The 18193-nt window shown below is 37.7% G+C and overlaps 1 protein-coding gene across 3 annotated transcripts; it reads right to left on the bottom strand.

Annotated features, from left to right (window-relative positions):
• Positions 1-668: 668 nt before the first annotated feature.
• On the bottom strand, positions 669-17488 carry LOC117433215 (beclin-1). 3 transcript variants are annotated; one of them, XM_059006683.1, is made up of 12 exons: positions 17107-17488; positions 16272-16446; positions 15145-15209; positions 14681-14739; positions 13373-13463; positions 13003-13139; positions 11637-11849; positions 9701-9847; positions 8739-8888; positions 7582-7642; positions 6802-6944; positions 669-1801 (listed from the first exon to the last, which is right to left on the bottom strand). In XM_059006683.1, exons 1-12 carry the CDS (start codon positions 17131-17133, stop codon positions 1633-1635), a joined length of 1437 nt encoding a protein of 478 aa, XP_058862666.1. In that variant the 5' UTR covers positions 17134-17488; the 3' UTR covers positions 669-1632. The 3 variants fall into 3 exon arrangements, with proteins under 3 accessions (XP_058862666.1, XP_058862667.1, XP_033911174.1); XM_059006684.1 differs by having other exon boundaries at positions 16272-16411; positions 17107-17486; XM_034055283.3 differs by having other exon boundaries at positions 11637-11831; positions 17107-17485.
• Positions 17489-18193: the final 705 nt, after the last annotated feature.

Below are 18193 nucleotides of genomic sequence, written 5' to 3'. Positions count from 1 at the left end.
GTGAACAGAAAAGAACCCAAACAGCAAACTAACTCTGTACATTTTTTTCCAGGTAAGTGTGAACAGCAGGCAACGTCATTCTTTGTTTTAAACCAAAGTAACTGAACTGAGACTGTTTGTAATGAACACAATGTGAACCAAACTGATTGGGATAGTATGCCAGATATTTTTTTTGTGCATGCAGGAAAAAGGAACGCAACTAAAATGTATCCAATATTTTTTTTTTATTTTATTTATTCTGAAGAGTTGTGTCTCCATTTATAGTTACATAAGTATAATACATTAGATATAATTTTACAAGATAACTAAATTATTACAGTGATTTTATCAGTGTGTGTCTGCATTTAAAACAGCAACATGTGTAGTCCATTACAAGTTGAATAATATTTTACACGTCTTTGATACAAGCCAGCTACATGGCTGATTGAAAGACAATGAGTTTTACTAAAACTTGATGTTCATATTTCTGTTTACAGGAATCCAAGGACTAACAGAACTACAACATGGCCAATAGTTACTGATGTACACTGAATAAAAAAAAAGTTGCTGTTGAATGTTTTGGGTTAAATCAAATGCAAAAAGTTTATGGTAAAATATGACATATGTATTCAGCCCAGCAGATCATTTCCAATTTTTCTGAAAATAGTTGTACAATTGTAATACTATGATGTTGAATTAAATATGCATTTATTAGTTCATACAATTTACTAAAATTGGGTGCAACATTAGGCCCCTGACATCAGTAAACACTATGAAGTTAGGTCTATACATATGTCTGTCTCTTGGTTAAAGCCAAGTTCTAAACGACTGCCATGAAGCATTAGTTTAGGCTACATATGATTTGCACAACACTAACTGCATTAGAAAAGACTCAATGGTGAAACTTCACTGGGAGACATATTGACAACCATAATTTCCCATACTGTGTCTGTATTCAGTAAGATAAGTGCATACAGTAAACGTTATACTGACTACTCGTCTACTGCCCCCTCATAAGGAAAGTCACAGACCAGTTAACAGTGGTATGCCCATGCTAGACTACCATATCAACACTGACATATTGCTGTGGACAAAAACAGCTACAATATGTGACATTATTTATTATTATTATTATTATTTATTTCTTAGCAGACGCCCTTATCCAGGGCGACTTACAATTGTTACAAGATATCGCATTATTTTTACATACAATTACATTATTTTTACATACAATTACCCATTTATACAGTTGTTTTTTTTACTGGAGCAATCTAGGTAAAGTACCTTGCTCAAGGGTACAACAGCAGTGTCACCCACCAGGGATTGAACTCACAACCCTCTGGTCAAGAGTCCAGAGCCCTAACCACTACTCCACACTGCTGCCCTAAACAAAAAGGCTGTTATACTTGGGTCATCTGCTGTGTATTCGAGAACTATGCACATGTTGCTTATATAGCCATTATCAAGACACATTTTGGCAGTTAAGAATACACGATAATCCACTAAATTTATGAAAAAAAGAGGCTTGACTGACTGAAGGTCCATTTAATCTAAATGCTCTTCTGAAGATGCTGAAATTGTTCACTGTAGTATCAGCTGTACGTTCCTGGATCAAAATTGTCAAGATACCATTATTTTGTTAAGTGCAAATTGTCATTTATTGTAGAACTGGGAAGACACCCAGGCAAGGCCCCATTTCAAATTTGTCAGCATGAACTTGAGTGCCTTTGTCCACTGCTCCTCCGAGTTAAACTGGGTCTTGATAGAGTAAGAACCACCGCTCCCACCGGTATCCTCAATTTTGCCTTTCTCCACATCCATTCTACAAAAGAGAAACACAAAGCGTTGTAATTCACACTAGCAGTGCCTTTACAGTGTAATTAACCCACATACGAAATAGAGGAGACTTTGTATGTAAAGGACTTTGGGGGGTGGTAGTGGATGAATCTTTTACGCCAACTAGAGAAGCTATAAAAAAGAGAAGCTATAAAAATAGCTAGCCGCCTGGAGGAAGGGCGGTCCGTTTCGCCACAGAGTCCCAAAGGTTAAATTTCCCTACTAACTAAATGGTTCGAGGTTTTTTGTTTTTCCTCTTCTGAGTGTTAACGGACCACGCGTTCACTAAACGAGCGCGCATAGGTGGGCCAAATGGCCTTTTCTCGTTCTAGAATTTTTTATGTTCTTATGTTCATCATGTGGCCCGCAAGGTTTTGCTCTGGGCACATGAGAACTGCTCTAATTTGCTCTGAACACTGCCCAAGCGACGCGACCTGCTCAGTCAGGCACGGGGGACTTTATGGCATCCTGACCCACCGAGCCTGCAGTTCTGTGTCTGGCCCCTGAACGGCTACATTTGAGCCATCTGGGGTTTTCTAATAGGGTCATTGACACCTTGCAGAATGCCACAGCACCGTCCACACGTTCCCAGTACAGGTACAAGTGTGGCGTCTTCCAGACCTGGTTTCTGCCTTGTGGGTTCGACCCCACAACCTGTCCCATGGCAGTTGCACTGCATTTTTTCCAGGACCTTTTTGATGAGGGGAAATCCTCCTCCACGTTAAAGGTCTATCTGGCAGCCATTTCGGTTTGTCATGTCAAAATTGACTCGGTCTTCCCAGGAGCTCACTTCCTGGTGAGACAATTTTTGAAAGGGGCTCGTTGGCTTCGGCCATCAATGAAGGACATTGTTCCTCGATGGAGGCTAAACGTGGTAAGTAATGCACTCATGAAGCCTCCATTTGAGCCCTTGTATTCATCTGAGCTGAAATCTTTATCATTTAAAGCGGCTTTCTTGCCACTATCACCTCCTCAAAGCGGGTGAGTGAGATGCAGGCATTTTCTATTACCAGGTGTATATATATATATATATATATATATATATATATATATATATATATATATATATATATTAGGGCTGTCAAGCGATTAAAAAAATTAATCGCGATTAATCTCACGATTAAAAAAATTAATCTTAGTTAATCTCAGTTTTAATCGCATATTAAATTGTTACAATTACTACATCCATCTAATTTAAATTTGTTCTATTACTGATGCTATTGTTTTTATTATCCTTAACTGTAAATAAAATGGTTTAAAATGTATTTATTTATGTATTTTTTAACCAGGAAATTTACCCATTGAGACCACCACCAAAATTTACTAGGGGCAATAATTAAGAAATTACAAATACAACCAACACAATAAAATGTGTGGTTCAAGCTTGATCAACAGCATACAGAGATCAGAAAACATAATACATAGAATATCTATTTTTAAATGTGATTGTGAACTGAAATAAATTAGTTTTTTTTTTTAAATAAAATTATAAATATGGGATTGCAGCGATTCTGCATTTCTGTCGAAACTGGTGGGTTTAATTGGTTGTTGTTGTTATTGTCTGTAGCAGAAGAGCTGCTAGTGTATTTTGAGACATGAAGGCGTGTTCAGCACGCAGCAGACTAGATGTACTCGTGTGTGATACTGTAACTCACTTTGACAGTATCGAAGTAAGCATCTTTCTGTCCAGTGAGCTGTCAAAAAAAAAAAAAAAAAAAAATCCCATTCATTTTTAGTGCTTTGCTCCATTAGGCGGTTCAGTGACTACTTTCTGTTTAAACAATAACTGCACTCAGAAGTACGGTGTGCTGAAAGGCTCAATACACAGCAATGCGATCAATGCGTGTTAAAATAATTAATCTCTAAAAACATTTACACGTTAATCGCAGAAGTTAACTGCGATTAATTGACAGCCCTAATATATACATATATATATAAAAATCAGTGGTTGGAAATTCTGACCTGTAATTGGTTAAAACCTCATCATAGGAAAAAAAATAGACTGAGCTACTGCCCTAACATCCTTAAACCACTGGGCAATAGTCTCTGTCTGTCATGTGATTGGTTCACATCACTGTCAGTTTAAACAAAATATATAAAGTTGTATTTACTATCCAACCTTGCCTCACTTATTTTCTTGACTGATTCATCTATTAGGAGGCAGTGAGGTCCAGTGATTAAAGTCCAGGGCTTGTAACCAGAAGGTCACCGGTTCAAATCCCACCTCTGTCACTGACTGACTCACTGTGTGTCACCTCCTTGTGCTCCATCCTGTGGATGAGATGTTAAATCAATGTCCTATTGTAAGTGACTCTGCATATAATGCCCAGTTCACAGACTACCTCTGTAAAGTGCTTTGTGATGGTGGTCCACTATGAAAGGCACTATATACAAATAAAGATATTATTATTATTATTATTATTATTATTATTATTATTATTATTATTATTATTAATAAATATGTGCTGCAGACTCAGCCATAGTGGGAAATTAAATGCCCCTCGGGAAGATTATTGTTACCTCCTGTGGCTTTGGGCATTAAAGCCCCCTGTCGGTAACAATAGTCTTCCCTCGAAATAATTTTCTACTATAGCCCTCCTCTCCAGTCCATATTTACTATATATATATATATATATATATATATTTTTTTTTAGTAATTATGGACCGATCTCAATGCTCAACGGAGATGAAACCCCCTCCCCCCCTCCCCCCCCTTTGTGATCCTGACAGAGAGATAGCCCCCACTCCGGGCATACTAGCAATATTCTGTTTGGCCATATATCAGAGTGACTGATATTTGATTAAGTACTGGCTAACGTTTATGCAGTGAAACTCTGGTAATGACCCTGCTGAGGGTATTACTGCTGTTATAAACCAAACTCAGGGGATGACAGCTGCCGAGGGTAATACTGACCAAGCTCAGGTAGTGACCCTGCCGAGGGTATTACTTCTGTTATAAATGGAAAGCACAAAGTAACAAGTGTAGCAGAAAAACAAATACCACCAAAATACAAACAACCTAACCAAAAAAATTAAATATATATTATATATACACAGTTGTCCCGCCCCCCTTTATAACACCACCCTCGTATACCGCCAGCTATTCTCTCTGAACAAATGTCACCAATATAAAAAACAGTGCTATTTTTACCCGTTATATCGCCACCCCGCTGTCCGCCAACTTCTCCAGCCAAGCAAACGTAAATATAAACATTGTAGTTTCCCTCAATGTAGCGCCAGCGAAATAATCATGGCCAATTAAAACAAAGTTATGCAGTTAACCTTTGACTCGCTTTACTAGTTTGTTGTTAACTGAATGTTTATACGAATGTGATCAACACTCCCGCTCCCAAAGCAAAACAGAAAGTACATGGCGAGTCGACCCGACATTTAACACCAGAGCAAAAGAAACAAATCTGCATGTATGCATCTGAAAATAAGAAAGCAAGACACTGCAAATGTTTTCTTGCCTAAGTGAGGCATATACTGTTAATCGAAGGACAATCTGAGACATTCTAATGGATAAAAACAAATGGCTTACTGTGACAGGGAACCGGGTCGCTGGTTCCTGCGCCAGTGTGTGCCTGTGAAAAATCAGCTGCGACCTGCTGTTGGAGATGCGTTGCTAAGCAACCAGTTGAGTGGCAGGCTCGCCCTGAGCTAAAATGATAAGGAGGTCTGGATTGGCTGGGGGGAGCTGAAAAAGCAGCTGCGCTACAGCTTGGGGCTGCTGCAAGGCCATTGCTGTACAGACGGGCGCTGAGTGAGAGTTTGTTTACATTCAGGAGGGAAGCGTCCGTTCTGCGGGAACAACTACAACGGAGCCCTTTAACTGCAAGACGGGGCCTGTGAAGGCGATTGCCTAGCCAGTACCATCAGAATGGTCCGGAGTCGCTGGGAGGCCAGGACTTCAGAAACAACACAACAGAAGTAGGTCAGCTTAGAGGAGGTGGATCCTAAAACAGTGTAGAGAGGGTTACCGTAGAGTAATAGGTTCCTGGAGCGGGACGTTCCTTTTAGTGGGACTAGCGCTCATCTTTTTTTATGTGGCAAACTTTCATTTTTAGCTTTTGTTTTTATTGCGTTATTAAATGTGACACTAGGTCTACCATTGCTGGTACCCAAGTGTCAGCTCGGTGTTCAAATTAAATCTGCGCGCCTGAGCAGCGGATCAACACCAATGCTCTGTGTCTGTCAGTATTTTCCAGTGACTACCCACACATGTAACACGTCACCCTGTTACACTTACCTTGATGAAACAGGTCGATTTGTTTAACCTGAAAAAGGCTTGATGCAGTCTAAAATAAGAGACTTTTATGAACCACAGTAATTGTAAAAAAAAAAGTACGGTAAGAGATTTGTTTCTTTACTTTTTTGGTAGTTCTGTGTAAGTATTCATCTTTATTTGATGTTCGCTAACCACCTGAACTTTGTACTGCCTCAAATTTAAGACTTATACTGCTCACTTCCTATTTTCACGCTGAGTGGAAACAAATGGCAAAATTCACATTCAATAGTGTTAAATTTAGAAATGCTAAAAGTCATTTAATTCAGTGACAAACATTTTGACCAGAAGTCTATCATTGATGACATACATTAAGATTCCTAGTCAAAACCCAGAAAAGGTAAAGCAATACATTTGTTGTAAACACTCCCGGGTGTTTATATAGTCGAAAGGTCTGCCATTGAAGTTTTACAGTTATGGATTAAATAAATTACAGGCAAGACAGAGTACATGGGACTTATAAAACTGTAGAGCTCATTATGGATTCTCATGTGAAAATGACAGGAGTTTTATATTTTTCTGAAGTTTCAAGTGACACAATGTTATAAACCCTTTTGAGACCTGATCCTTCAAGACAATGCAGTTTTCATTTTTTCTGTTTGTCATTCATCACCGAAATTGTGTATGTCTTGATTTTTAGTTGAAAGTATTTTAGCAGTACCCTTCAATGCCACATGGTATACATACACAAGACAGCTTACCTGTATGGAAGACAGAAGCCAGTGTCCCCCTTCTCTACCTCCTCTTTGAACTGTTGCACGCAATCCAGAAAGGCGACCATTGCATGGTCAAACTTATTATCCCAGAAGAACCGCAGGCCTCCTGAGCAGTACAAGGGTAGTTCCTAGAATAAAGATCAATGATGTGTAATTGTTCTCAAATAGTGCTTCTATCGTTGAGATAACATTAAAAAAGAATGTAACAATTCCACAGAGCTTCTCAATAACCTGGTTAATGTTTTTATCACACGACTGCGGTTTAGAGTTACAGAACATATACCAATATCACGGCAACATAATCCTGAATGTTTTTATATTTTTTTATTTATACACCATAGGTAAATAGATAATTACTTTTTTTCAACTTTTATTGGGAACCGTTCCCCAGGAAAAACATATTTTTTTCTTCTAAACATCGCAGTGTATCCAGTTCATACGCCCTCCTGCAACAATCTTATAAGATTAAATATGTCTATACTATAAAAATGAGATCACCATTACCTACAGCATTGTTCATCCTAAAGCCCAATTCATTAATTTAACAAGCAGTTCACCAGATATATCCTTCAACACCAATAATCAGGAGCCTGGACCTTTAAAAACATTCACAATGCTGTATGTGGAATGACAATCAAATTCAAGTCAAACACTTCCTTGGCCCAACCAATCAGGAGTGAGAAAACAAGCAATATTGCAATATAAAATAATGATTCAACACATGAAGAAAGTTCACAAGTAAAGGCAACTACACATGTTTCTTACCTTTGATTTGTCTGTGAGTGACTCTAAATAAGAATGATTTCCATAAGGAACGAGACGGTACCTGTAAGGAAATTTTAAAATGTATAAGCGTAAACTTTGTGATGTTGTGAAAATGTGTGAAGCACACACCAACAAAAGACTATAAAAGCCCTGTTGCTATACAATCACTAGGAAGTCCATCCATGTTGCTGAGGCATATGCAAACAGATATTTCTTTAATGTGGTGTAGGATCAGATATACCGAGCATCAAAAGAAACTTATCACTATTATAACACATTTATTTTCGAAACAAAATAAGGTATATAAATGATGGACATTGACGCGATGTTTTTGGTTTCTTTTTAATCACTCGATCATTCATCCTTGACCATGACACGTCTGAGTGACTATGACTGAAGCATATGCACTTAATCATCTAATTAGTGAGACAGTTGATTGGACACTGGATATGGAGTGATTTCAGCTGTTGAATTGCAAGCTTGAATAAAAGCAATAAAGAAAATCACAGAAAAAAAACAATATGCCACGTCTGTCAAGAGAGCAGCGCCTTCATGCAATCAGCATGTTGGAGGCTGGACTAGGGCAGCGTACTGTGGTTCGGGTGTCTTGGGTGCTCACAGCCAGCAATTTCAGACACACTCTGTCAATGACTGGGAGACCAAGAGTCACAACACCTGTCTAAGATCAACAGATCATTTTGCAGCACCTTTGTGATGTCAATTGTTAATCAGCACAATAAAAAGTCAATGCACCTGCTCTAAAACAGTTTGTCATTTTTCAATCACATCTAGTGAATTTTATCCAAATATAAGTGATAAGTTTCTTTTGATGCTCAAATATATGCGATACATTTCTTTTGATGCTCAAATATAAGTGCTAAGTTTATTTTGATGCTCAGTATATAATGCATTAAAAGTAAAATACATGCATGTTAAAACAAGTTTCTTTCAAAGGTGCATATTTGATACCCATACAGTGAGTTTTTGTGCATGGAGGAGAAACAAGTTTGTTAGCTACAATCATTTTATGGGTAATATTAGTTACAAGTATTGGCAGACTGCAGGTGAAAGTAACAATACAAGGAGTTTATTAAAAAAAGCAAATGTTGGCAAACTTCTCATCTCATCAATAAGCTCCACTGTTAACTGTGTCTAACCTTTGAAATGTCAGGCCCATCTTGTTTGCAAGTGCATGCAGCAGTAACACAGTCTGACCCCAGGCAGCGTTGATCTCATTCCACTCCACAGGAACACTAGGGAGACGACCCAGACGGAAGTTATTGATCGTCCCGAACTGACCGCTGTGCCTAGAATATAGACAAAGAAAGCAAGGAAACAAAGAACACATGATTTTGGAGAAAACTTGGTTAAAGCTAGAATGTGTCCAGTTTTTTAGAAATGTATATACATAAATTGGAGAGGAATGTTACAAATAACATGAGTTCCCTCTACTGTGCCACCCAGTGAGGTTTTACCAGGAGCTGTCCGCATTTAAAAACGGAACATTAATTGAAAATTGATTTACCATACAGCCATTTTTGACAAAATGTTATCATTACACCAAATCCCTTTTTAAATTTCTGTTTTGCCTCTAAACCATAAGAGACCTTGAAGAAAGTCATAGGAGTATTTATGCCAATTGCTCTCAGTTTCATGCAGTGCCAAGCAGGTTTCAAAGACACCGAACCCCTACAGCTACCACACATCCTACCTTTGAGGAATGTCATTTCTGGAATTATTGAAGCACTCATAACAATTACAGCACTTCCCACACAAAGCTCTGAAAATGGTTTACTAGATTCAATATACATTTGCAAATGTTAGAGTAAAAATGCAATTTGTACTTAAAAAAAGGTAGCCTGATACAGAAGATCAGAGAAAAATCCACAAACATGTCTGCTTTTTTTATATGAAAGGCAATGGACATCTATAGGTACAACAAAACCATAAGATAAGTATTTTAACTACAGACATATCATCGGATTACATTTCATGGCACCCCTGTCATTATAGCTGCTTTAAAAAGTAGCATGTATAAAAAGAAAACAACTGTGATAAAGATATAGCAGCTCATATGTGTTTCTGCACTGTTAGTATATCCTGTCCTGCAGTGCCCTACCATATGTGGAAAGTTGCATTGAAGACGTTGGTTTTCTTGAGCTTGTCCAGCTGGATCTGAGCGTATCGCATCTGATTCTCAACACTCTTCAGCTCATCGTCCAGTTCCAGCTGCTGTCTCTTAAACTCACTGTACTCCTTCTGATACCTGCAGAGTTTACACAAGGAACAGGCACATTACCAGCTCAGACATTTTGCAATTGCTCAAATAATGAATATAAAGATATCAAAACTGAGTTCTTGATTATGAAAACAGAATCAGTGCTTTTGTTTTATACAGTACTTGTGTGTAATTTTGCTTCTGTGAAAAAAACAGAATAAACCAGATAATAAGTAGGTGGTTTAGTGAAATTATCATAATATATGAGGTGGGCTACATTACACCCAGAACACAGAATTGGCAGTGTTGCACATAATTCTATATACAGCCAAACACTGCTGTTTTTATAATTTGTATGTATCAATACTTTTTTGGCAACGTCAATTGTTGCAATCACTCACATTTCTGACAGTGATTCAAATGGGATGGGATGATTCTTTAGCCATATATGGCTCACTGAGCTCCACAATATGGCTCTTTTGATTTACACATGAAATATCCCACTCAAGACTTTTAATGAGTTTGAAAGACTACAAGTAAAAGCAAATACAGTCAAAATGTAAATAAACTTACGTGGTGTTTCAACATTTTAATGAGCACAAACACAGTGAAGCTGTCTTTTGCAGTCTGGTTAAATCTCCCTTTTTTAAAATGTAACTGCTGCTATTCAGCCAATTATTACATTTTGTAAAAGTAATATATGTTAGTAAATCAATCTCCATGTATTGGAATACCTCCTAAGAGAACACTTCGCCTAATAGAACACCCTTGTGGTGAAACAGATTTTTTCCCCATTGTAAATGCTCCGCCTACAGGAACAGGAACTTCACTTAAAAAAGAAAAACACCTTTTTCGAACCGCTAGCGGCTCATTCACAACTGATACAGTACTGTTTTGTAACCTGATCGCTCATCATCATCAAACTTAAATTCAAAAGGTTTATTCAGTCTTTTCAAAAGCGACTTGTCATTGCGAGAGTGTCTTGAGGCACAATGATTGGTTTATTCAATCTTTCCTGAACCACCATCATATCATTGCCTTGTTTTGTATTCTGAATTCCATTAGCGCACCTCATCGCTACAAAATGGCATGTAAACAAGCTGCGAAACGCTGCTGTTTCTCTTGCTACAAAAAGTTGGAAATTGTTCGCGCTCCTGAAAAAAACTTGAATCTGACACAAGTCGCTGAGTAATTTTGTGTTTTCCATTCTGGTGAGTTACTTCACCATTCTGTTAAATAATTTGGTGCATGTCTTGAATATTGCTCCTGTACTGAGCTGCTGCTGCTACATTTTTTAACATTTGTAGGGATGCTGTGTTAATTTCATTTGTTATTAATGTTAGTGTGTTTGTTACTTTATTATTCTCAACATACACTTGCCTATTGCTTTTTTTTTTAAAATTTATTCTGTTAATTTCATATGTTGATGCACTGTCATGACAAGTAATACATACTTATTTATTGATTCATATTGTGTCTGGTGGTCAACTCCGTTTTAAAGACCACTTTGCTTGCTTCCCAAGGGGTGTTCTCTTAGCCGGAGACTACTGTATATATAGACTTGATTGTATACCTATTTAAGGACTCCCTGATCTATGGCTCTTTTAACCAAAAAGGATGGACATCTCTGTTTTTAAAAGCATTGGTCACGACTCCTATAAAATAACATTGTAGCGTTTATTTCAGGTCTGTATTCATTTTAGATTTTCCTTGGTTTTCATAAAATAAGTGGTGCAAACTTTGCACTGAAAGCTTAGTAAACACCCTTAGTGTTAAAGCACCACTGCATAAATGTACTAGTTTGAAAGCCAAACACAAGGGGCAGCCTGTTACTGACTGCAATTCCTCTTGGTCGAGCCGCTCGGTCTCTGCTCTGCTCCGGGCCAGGTCCTCAGCTACCCTCTTGCGTGTTGCCTCGATGTTCTCCAGCTCTTGGATGAGATGCTCTTCCTCAGTGCTCAGGTCCTTCAACTCGCCCAGTAGGGTCTCCTCCTCCTCCTCTGTCATGTGTGCAAGGAGCTCCAGACAGTTCCTGTGAGTTAATGAGGAGCTGAAACTGATATGGTCACTTCAGCCACAAGCAACTCCAGGTTCCATTCTTATCCCTGCCCAGGATGTATGTCACATGTCCTTAGTTTTGTAGCTACAGAAAATATATCTTGGGTTATATGGAGGCTACTTTTCTGTCCATCTGTCTTTCTCTCTTTTAGAATTTTGTATATAGCTATAGAAACACTTTTCCAATTATTATTATTATTTATTTCTTAGCAGACGCCCTTATCCAGGGCTACTTACAATTGTTACATGATATCACATTATTTTTTACATACAATTACCAATTTATACAGTTGGGTTTTTACTGGAACAATCTAGGTAAAGTACCTTGTTCAAGGGTACAGCAGCAGCATCCCCCACCTGGGATTGAACCCACGACCCTCCGGTCAAGAGTCCAGAGCCTTAACCACTACTCCACACTGCTGCCCTGTTTGAGCTGAAACTTGATAATCATATTTTTCCCCAAATTACTGAGTGTATTATATTTGGGGTATATGGAGGCTGTCTGTTTTTCAGTATGACAGTCTGACAGTGTCATGGTAAATTTTTAAATATATCTAGAAAACCGATTGTGCTGAAACTTGAAAAATATATTTTTTAGTGTAGTTAACATATATTGGGAGTATATCGAGGCGCCCTGTTGGTCTGTCTGTATGTCGCTCTTACATTTGTATATGTGTACACAGTAGATAGGTCATAGTGATCATCTTTTTCTTATTACAGCTGTGACTAGGGATGTTTGTTGTAAAAATGTACAATAAAAAAAAAAATCCAGTTAATTCCATTACCTTACATTTTTAAAGACGCAGTGCCCCCACAATCATCCACAATATTAAAGTATAAATGACAGAAAAAAAAAAAAATATATATATATATAGGCCAAATACATACTGTATACCCTGCAAAGGAAATAAATACAGTAAGCTCTTATAAAAATGAGTGACCGTGAATACATATAGTACTCAGTACAATATAGTACTGTTTGTTCGTTCAAAAACTAATATTTAACAAATGTTAATGCGAAGCTCTGATTCAGGTGAATGTTTCCCAAGATATAGCCTGTTCACTGTTATGCTCAATTAAAACACTAAACTATATTTTTCCACGTTGGCATGTTTCTAAAACCCTGCCCTGTCTCCTCTACTCACTTGTAGTTCTGGCACTCATTCTCTGTGATGTTCAGCTGGGTGTCTAGGTGGTCCAGCAGTGTGTCCGTACACTCTTCACACAGCGGGTGGTCCACATCCGTCTGGCCTGACATGATATCGAACAAGTCACTGGTCACCTGCAGCACAAAGGACACACAAACAAGATTAATCAAGTATCAGTGTAAAACAGGGCACTGCTTGGGAGACTGTTATGCCTATAATTTATATCCTCTACCGTGAGGCCCGGCGAGCTAGCTGCAAGCTGTGCAGTTTCTGGGTGTCTCAGCCACAGTCATCAGGTGTTGCTAAAAGAGAGCACAGTTGCAACTAGCAAGGCAAAAACAGCAGATTTGTAAAAGCTATATATTACCTTGAGTCTCCTGCTCAGGTTCTCCATGGTCCCCCCATCAGAGGCCTCTCCAATGAGTGTGAAACTGTTGGCACTCTCTGTGGACAGCACCCTAAAAGAGAGCATGAGCAATGTTCAAAACCTTACAAATCCGGAGAGTATTCTTTATCAAATTACTAATTACCAGATTCATAAACACTATTATGGTCAATCTTCCAAACTTTTAAAGAATGCATGGCTTCAGCAAAAAATGGGCTAACTACAGTGGTTTTTTCAAACGAGTGTCAGCTTTACAAATGCTAGTTGTGTCCCCTAACAAGCGATACTTATTGGCAACATGCCATAATACAGGAACAAATGTTCACAGCACTTTATGTGGTCCAGTGGTTAAAAAAAAGGGCTTGTAACCAGGAGGTCCCCGGTTCAAATCCCACCTCAGCCACTGACTCATTGTGTGACCCTGAGCAAGTCACCTAACCTCCTTGTGCTCCGTCTTTTGGGTGAGACGTAGTTGTAAGTGACTCTGCAGCTGATGCATAGTTCAAACACCCTAGTCTCTGTAAGTCGCCTTGGATAAAGGCGTCTGCTAAATAAACTAATAATAATAATAATAACCCTTCTCCTTCCTTGTTTACAACTCACTCTGTATGTAAGCTGCCCTAAATCAATAAACTTTAGTTTAGTCACACACTTGGCATCCGTAACCTAACGGTGAATGTTATTTTTATAGTTTGCTTAACTTCTCCAAATAATTACTCCTCTCCTGTAGCTTCTATCTTTCCTTAAGGTTGCTGTTTAAATGCTTGCTGTTCACCCTGGTCCACTTCTGACATGGAAAATTATTTGAATGTACTTCATGCCCCCCCCCAGCCCCCTCATCAGAGAAAGTGTGGAGACGCCACTGATTGATGTGATTTCATTACTTCACTTGCATGCTCGCTGCACAGTCATTTTTCAAAAACAAAGACAGTGCGAGCGTCAACATTTTAGACAAAAAGAAAGGAAATTAGATGTCCATTTTAATGTCATAGTTTTAATAAAATTAAGATTAACATCATGCAGTTTTAAAAGCATTACAATGATAAATATATTCGCTTTTTATTTTTATTATTAAATGGCAATCAGAAATCGTATACGCCCTGAGCCTCCCCCCCCCCCCCCCCCCCCAAGATTTAGACAGTGTCTTGTCTGGCCCACCATTGAATGTATGAAATAAACACAGGACTCCATGAATGTTCAAAAGGGTATTCCGATTCTACAATAAATACAATGTATATAAAATAAAGTATTTTACTCTTTTTAAAATGTTTCATGTTGTAATAATCTTACCTAGCAGGAGGGATGTATTTCCTAGATATTCCATCTTGTTTGTTTTCCACAAATGTTTCCTAAAGAATAGAGAGAAATTAGTACAACTGGATTCTAGCTGATGTCAAATTGTTTTAATACTGTCTGCTTTTACAAAATAAATTCCCATTTATAGGAGCAGAATTATGATAAAGACTGATCTATATTAGCCTAGCAGTGGATGACTTGGTCTGTCAGAATTCAACATTTTGCACAGGGCATGTTTTAATCTGCAAATGAAATAGGGCCATGCTATCACAGTGTTGGGCACTGATTGAGTCCTGGACCAGAGGAAAGTCCCCTATTGAGACACAGACACCACTTCATATTGATAATCTTTGTAAGTCTCCATCCAGGTACTGACCAGGCCTAACTAGAGTTCAGATTCCATGTTGGTGTGGCTGAACGATGTACTCTACATTACACATCTTACAGACAATCCTTACCTCTGGTACATTGTTGTCCACATTGCTTTCGTCTGGTTTTATTTGTGTTACAGTGACTAACGGTGCTGGAAAATAGAAAAATGCTGACATTAGTTTGCAGTGACACCTATACAGTATATTTACATAAATCACACCTTTCATTACGTAGAATGAATGTGTGCAATACAAGTTATAGTTTTAATTCAATATTATCTATGATCTACAAAATGTGTGCTCTCCATCTCAATCCAAAATCCAATGAGGGATGCTGTTACAAATGTAAAAAAAATTCATGCAGAATGTTGATATGTGAGAAATGTCCATCTCTCTTGACCCAACAGTATGTGAGAAACACACCCCAATATTTAGAACTTAGCTATAAACAGAACCATGCTTTAGTTTAGTTCTGTTCTAGCATTCTGTTTAGTCCCTGAATAGAGTTATATAATGAGAGAAAAAATACAGCGTGTTACCATGTTTCCTACTAAGAGTTTGTTTGTTTGTTGAAAAGCATTGCATCAATGTTTCGCTGAAAACAATAAATGACTGAATCAAACAAAAACAATGTAACTATAAGCTATTCTTTCTGTTTTGTCCCTGTATATTACACCACACTGGGCTTTCCAGAAACTTTACTATTAAAAGCCATAATGAAATGCAACTAATTGTAGGTTTCTTTGGGTGGGAACGGTACTATCCCTATTTCTGCAGCAGTGTGGAGTAGTGGTTAGGGCTCTGGACTCTTGACCGGAGGGTCGTGGGTTCAATCCCCAGTGGGGGACACTGCTGCTGTACCCTTGAGCAAGGTACTTTACCTAGATTGCTCCAGTAAAAACCCAACTGTATAAATGGGTAATTGTATGTAAAAAAAAAAATAATAATAATAATAATGTAATTGTATGTAAAAATAATGTGATATCTTGTAACAACTGTAAGTTGCCCTGGATAAGGGCATCTGCTAAGAAATAAATAATAATAAGAAGAAGAATTTCTTGTTTAACATGGCACTTTCTGCATACACTGTACATTTACCCATATTGTATACATTTATAAGGCTGATATGCACACACACACACACACAAACACGCATATGTGGGTTCATGATAATTAAGGCTCTACAAAATGTATAAATAAACTACTATATGTACCTATAAGCTCTTGGATAGTGACCTTATCCAGCACGTTGAAGGAGGTGTCCAGTTTGAGAGGCTGGCTGCAGCGCTGACACACGAAGCTCACCTGCATAGTGGAGCTGGAAGATTTGGAGCCCTCCATACCAGCACTGCAACTGAATATTAGGGTTAGCTTCCACCCTCCACTTTTCTGGCATAAGAAAATGTATTTCACTAACATACAGCTATTTTTTAAATTAGAGAGCTCAGTTTCATGAAAAAAATAGTGCGACAAGCACAGGTCTGCTTGGTCCAAATGTGTGTATGTATTTATATGTTTATATGTTTATATATATATATATATATATATATATATATATATATATATATATATATATATATATCTTCCCAACGTTTCGGTATTTTTAACAAGGGAAAGTGTGTTTGATAACAAACACTGGAGGTAATGCATATTGTTGCAAACAATTAGTTACATTTATAGTGTTTAAGTACCAAATAATATGACATACACAGTATAAGTTACAGCTATTGGCATTAGCATGTTCTGTATTGTTAGTGAATATACGTGTATACCAAGTAATATATTTTTTATTTCACAATTTGCATGACAACATTGTTCTGACAGCTGGCGGAATGCAACTATGGCACGTCTAACACAATACATAAAGACTTTATACATATCTTCAGTTAATACAGATATGTTGCTAAATATTATTATTGGTTACATTTAAACGTTTAGCTTAACACTTAAAAATATACATTAATAATATAAACACAAGACGCCATGTTTTTAAATCGTACATATTATAAATATGTTTTTAATATTCTTCTTGTTAGGTGACTAACTCACCGGTTTCGTAGCCAGGCAAAAGATCATTTACAAAAGCATAAACACACTGATTCCTTGATTTTTCTTGTCAGAACATAAAAAATAATACTAAACTGACTACCAGTGTGAAGCCAGCAACAATAAGTTAAGGCCACTACTTCCGGTATTTAAAACGGCAGACTTGGGCAAAGTATCAAAATAAGGGTCCCAAGGCCTACACACAAAACCAAAGGTTATTTCAACATTGTTATTTATTTTATTATTATTTGTTTACTTGGCAGACGCCTTTATCCAAGGTGACTTACAGAGACTAGCTGCAGAGTCACTTACAATTACATCTCACCCGAGACGGAGCACAAGGAGGTTTTGTGTGTAGGGCATGGGACTCTTGTTTTTATACTTTGCCCAAATCTGTGCCGTTTTGAACACCGGAAGTAGTTGGGTTTATTATCGCTTAGTGTTGTTGCGGCTGCGGCTTCCAAGGATAATTAAAAGAAGGATCGGACAGACTCCCATAATCCCGAGCGAGTTTATCCACAATCCTATGAGTTTAAAATCACATGCGCCATTATTGGAGCCCATTACTGTGTAGAAGTTAATGGGAGCACACGGAAAGTATATAATAAAATGCAATTGTGGTTCAAATTACCAAATGTTACTGTCCAGGGAATGATATTTTTATAAATACTTCACAATCTACATGCTTAAAGCATTCAGACTGTCCTGCCGAATAATACTGAATGTGTACGCTGAAGTATTGTCTTAAGCGCAAAATGTAACCAATGATTTTCAGCCGTAGGCTATGCCATAAATTAATATGAGATTATTTATTTTCGCGAGGACTGTAGTAATTAACGATTTACGCGCCAATTATTGCACCTGACCGTATTTGCTACACGGTAAATCTTTCTTTTCAATCTCAGTATTAATCCAAAACACACAATAATAACTGTAACTAAAAAACACATGCATGTTTTTGTTTTATTTATTTGTTACTCTTAAACATTTTAAATGTATGATCATTTCTAGGGCTTGTAACTTCAACAGTGTCGCATTGTGTAGTTTATTGCCTTGCTCGAAGTTAGTTGTGTTCACACCGCCACCTTCC

This window comes from Acipenser ruthenus, chromosome 33 (assembly GCF_902713425.1).
Source record: "Acipenser ruthenus chromosome 33, fAciRut3.2 maternal haplotype, whole genome shotgun sequence".
NCBI lineage: Eukaryota > Metazoa > Chordata > Actinopteri > Acipenseriformes > Acipenseridae > Acipenser > Acipenser ruthenus.
Note: the sequence above shows the minus strand (reverse complement) of the source record. Positions and strands in the feature narration are given on the sequence as shown.

What these genes read in the sequence shown, in the direction of transcription:
- LOC117433215 (XM_059006683.1), bottom strand. Translation starts at nt 17,133, where the DNA reads ATGATCTTTTGCCTGGCTACGAAACCG. An exon ending in TTTGCCTGGCTACGAAACCG is followed by an intron (nt 16,447 to 17,106) that starts GTGAGTTAGTCA and finishes TTCTTATGCCAG; the next exon opens with AAAAGTGGAGGGTGGAAGCT. An exon ending in ACCTGAGCAGGAGACTCAAG is followed by an intron (nt 13,140 to 13,372) that starts GTAATATATAGC and finishes TTTGTGCTGCAG; the next exon opens with GTGACCAGTGACTTGTTCGA.